General features: G+C 36.1%; 1 protein-coding gene across 1 annotated transcript; it reads right to left on the bottom strand.

The window, feature by feature from the left end:
- Positions 1-56: 56 nt before the first annotated feature.
- Positions 57-3,688, bottom strand: LOC107102907 (myosin heavy chain, fast skeletal muscle-like; the record flags this gene model as incomplete). The annotated part of the gene is made up of 3 exons (XM_015402362.1): positions 1,774-3,688; positions 1,330-1,545; positions 57-200 (listed from the first exon to the last, which is right to left on the bottom strand). Coding segments are annotated over exons 2-3 (348 nt in total), but the record flags the coding sequence as incomplete, so codon positions are not given.
- Between the last annotated feature and the right edge of the window lie 698 nt (positions 3,689-4,386).

Here is a 4,386-nt window from a genome sequence, read left to right as displayed (position 1 = left end):
GTTTTTGCAGCCATCATAGGTTTAAGCCACTGATATTTATATTTGGACAAACTTACGTAGATCATCCATGCTGCATATCGCTCTTTGAGGTTATACAGCACAGTGGGCTCATTGAGGTGGGTCATCATGGCCATGTCCTCAATTTTATCAAACTTCGGTGGGTTCATGGGGAAGATTTCATCTTCCTTCACGGTGAGAGTCTAAAAATGTATCCAAAAGACACATGCATGGTCAGAATGGTTATGTGTGAAGAGTACTCTGTGTCCTTTTTCAATGATGAAACCCTGCTTTAATTATACAAAACTATCACATGCTGATGAAGATTCTCGGTCATCCAGGTCATAGTCATCCCGTAAAAGTTAAAAAAAACACAAATTTCTTGGAAAACAAATCCAGTGGATTTTTTTGAACTTCTCCGGAATGACTATGACCTGGATGACTGAGAATCTTCATCAGCATATTGCACTCCATTTTGGGAAAGCCCCCCCCCCTTGGGAATAATGCGTGAGTATGAGAAATTGCTTAGGAAACTGGCAGATTATAGGAACCATCTATGTTTCAATTTAAGATGTAGACAGCAAGGACTCATTCTCAACAGTTTAAGACTGAAGTCTACTGTCAAAGGACACAGGGTAGAAAAGATTCTTAGGAATGCGCGTTCAAATCTTGGAAACCTAGTCCAGTGGATCTTTTTGAACTTTTACGGGGGAAAAAATATATATCACATCTTTATCTAATAAATATAACTATTTGTTTGACTGCAACCAACTAAGAAATCCTACTTTACTTCCATATAACTGTGTAGTGAAGAAGTGGGTAACTTTAGACAAATTTTAATATTCACAAATATGCTTTATGAGATTTGTCATTTGATTAATGTTTGATGCATTCATTTCCTTATTCTTTGCTATCACATTAAGTTTACTGCTTTTGTTTGATACTGCAATACAGGCTGTAGGTCCCCGAAGGCGATTACTCCTCAGGGCTTATTTTCAGTTCTTTATAACCTTCATCTCTATTTAAATAAGACTACAAATAACACTTCTTTTAGTGAATAACATTTAAGAAAAACAGAAACTTTACCATTATTGAATTAAAGTTTAGCTAAAACATAGTACAGTTTCAGTGCTTTGGCTCAAGTCAACCTCAGTATCAAAAGAAGGGGGGAAAAAGCCTTTTCCTGAATATTCTCATAGACCTGTGGTTTATGTTTCCAACAGGTGGTGTCTGTCTATCAGGGCATCATTTGACAGACCCAACATATCACAATCTGTGCCTCATTGTCCAGTTCCATCTTCTACCTCAGGGTCATGACCCTTTTATCCTCACCTTGCCAGTAAGGGTCTCCACTGTGGCTTTGCCGCCCTCTCGCTTTATAAGTTTCCCCTTCAGGTACATCTCAGCAGGCTCAGTCACAAAGTATGCCGTTTTAGCATCAAAGGGAGTGTTCTGAGCTTCAAGACGCTCTTTTTCTGGCTTGCGGAGGTATATGGCCGCCGGGCCAAAACACTCCATTTCTGCATCCCCACTCATGATGACGGTTTACTGGAAGAGCAAAACAACAATCCAATATTTTAATATTGTCTGTACTCATGGCTCCGCTGCAAGAAAAGGTAACCCCAAAAACATGCTCAAGGAAAAACATTCAAAAAGCATTTATCTGTTTTCCCCAAGAAACATAAGCAATACTCCAATAATGTCACAAATGAAATCCAAATTCAGATTCAAATTTTTTGTTCTTTTTTGGCAGAACTATTAATTAGCTTTATTTACCTTTTAAAACACCAATTGAGCAGAATGTGTTGTTGCTGATGTCAGGGCAAAGTTCTAGATAAAGACATAGGAATAGGTTTACTATCACCACCTGTGGAGTCTGTAATACTTGATTTAAAATAGAAAAAAAAATCAAACATCTTATAGCTGACCAAACCTTTATTATTATTTTCTACAATTTTCTGTTATCAGATTTAATATTAAAGAATGTGATAATATCTTGAAAAACGTACCTTTGCTGGGTGCCTCTTGAGGTTGCTGTTTACGGCTCCTTTTTATATAGTCTGATGGGAGCCAATCACATGTTTGTTGCTGTATTTGGTACTGTCGACTGTCACTACACTTTTTTAGAAGTGCCTGTCTCCATTGTGCCAATAGGGTTTATGGCTATCGCATGCCATTCATCGCAGAAAGGAGAAAGATCTCAGAAAATGTTTAAATTTTTAATAAAAATATTTGATTTTAATTAAAGGATTTCTGATAAAAGTTTATGTTCCATGTCTAGTTTTGGTTGTTTGGGTCTTAGACTTTTCTTTAAAGAAATTTGGTGATTCAAAACTAAAACTATTAAAACTGTTATATATATATTTTTTTATCAATGCACTTGTTGTTTATTTTTCATGCAAATGTGGTACATAGTCTAACTCTTTCTGTTTTGTAACATGTCTATGAAAAACCATACAGATGCTTGTGCAATTTTTGTGAAGTTGAATCAGAAGTTCCAAAGGTATGACTGAAGCATCTTTTTAATGCCCTCTGGCACAAAAGCAGCACTCCGCTATGCTTCTGTAAGGCTTTAAAAAGTCATCAATATCCAGTTTCAGAGTCCTTACAGGTCAGTGATGATTATAAAATAAAAGGAGTGCCTCTGAGCTTTGAAGAAAAGCAGGGATTGCCAAAGGGATTACTTCACACAACAGTGCCAACAGCTGCTCTTATTCTTCTTCTTAAGGGATACACAAGGGAGGCTGAGACAATTGCTAAATGTGGAGCAGCTGAGGGATGGCTTACAGCTCTTCTTCCTTGAGGTTTTAAAGAATAAACCAAAAATAACATGTGTTTTGTGTATATTTAAGCATGATTTTTTTTTTTTTATTAATGTCTCCAGTGTGTTAAAAGCTTTAGGAAGACGTTGCAGAGGGAAAGTGTGAGTTCAGGAGCTTGTACCCTCTGTTTTGTCTGAAAAAGGATTACATTACCCAATCACAATGAAAGAATTGCTAAAGTAGATAACTAGGAGATATAACACACATCTGAATTGTAATAAAGGCCGGGGTTATGATTCCTACATTGAAGTCTTCTGTCTTATAAGGAAAGATTTCAAATATAGCACCTGGCTTGTGTTTATGCTCAAGGAAAATACCACATGCTCAAGAGGCATATTGTGTTTTTATGACCTTGGATGTAGGTGTGTCTGCTTCTGTATTTGTCAAAGAGTAACAGCTGGGTGCAGGATAACAAACCAAGGTGATTGCTGAATAACATTCCAGTCCACCGAGTGGTTACAAACAGCATGGATTTACGAAAAAAAACATCATCACTATACAACTTTGTAAGTACTGAATAGTTCTTTATAAATACATTTGTTATGCAGTTGTAATTATAATCTGTATTTATTGTTTTCAATTTTGGTAGAAGCCTAGAGGACTTTTGAGATGTAAGATAAAAAGTAGAAGAGAAGATTTGATGAAATGTATGTGAAGTTCAAGTTTTTCCTTAAGTTGCCTGTTTAAAAGGTTCTTTTTGAAATCCTTTCAGCACCAATGGATGTGGTTTTAACCTATGCTACTGTAGAAGCAGGTTCTGAAAGTCAGGGGCGTTAGTACTTTTTGAATTCCTTTGTGTAGACCTCCTTTTTGTAAGCCTTGTATGATATACCATTTAATTAATGTTTTTAAAAGGTTGCACCTAAATATAGTCTACTGAATGGGGTGTCTTTTAGTTTGATAAATGTCCAAAGTTGTTTTTTGTTTTTTTTGTTCTGGTTACTTGTATTTCTTTTTAAAGAGCCCTAGATATATGAGAAGGTGAGAAGTCTCATTTTAATAGCTAATGACTTTATCAAGCAGACAAAGTTCATCATCATCATCATCATCATCATATAACAAAAACTAGTTTTAGATTCTTTGAAAGTTAATTTACTGCCTTTTTTCAGTCTACTGACTTTGTGTGGTCCCTTTATTATTCTTTCATTTTATTATCTGAGAACATTTCTCAGCACAACCTCATAACTTGTGTGCACTATAATTCCCTGCAAGTGCTAACGACTTGTCACACATGTGAGTATTTAGTCATGTTGACGGCTGGGGTCATTGGTTTCTTTTAAACACCAGAGGGAGCCTCAGGTTGCAGAGGTGCAAATGCGCTGCTTATGTTACCAGCCTCTCTATCATTATCATCGTCACCACCATCTTCATCATTTGTACTACACAGCAACACCAACTGTTGCAAATGCTGAATATTGTAATAACTTGTTGAAACCCTTTTTAGGTGTTGTAACAATGTTTCTGTTTATAATTTTTTTCTGTTTATCATTTTTTTCAGCGTTACCGAGAAACATTTGAATCATTGCACAAGACGTCTGCGAAGAGTCTGGAATGTTTTTGTAATATG

Source organism: Cyprinodon variegatus, unplaced genomic scaffold (genome assembly GCF_000732505.1).
Source record: "Cyprinodon variegatus isolate N-32 unplaced genomic scaffold, C_variegatus-1.0 Scaffold1340, whole genome shotgun sequence".
Lineage (NCBI taxonomy): Eukaryota > Metazoa > Chordata > Actinopteri > Cyprinodontiformes > Cyprinodontidae > Cyprinodon > Cyprinodon variegatus.
The sequence above is the reverse complement of the archived record's forward strand: the minus strand, read 5'-3'. Positions and strand labels throughout refer to the sequence as shown.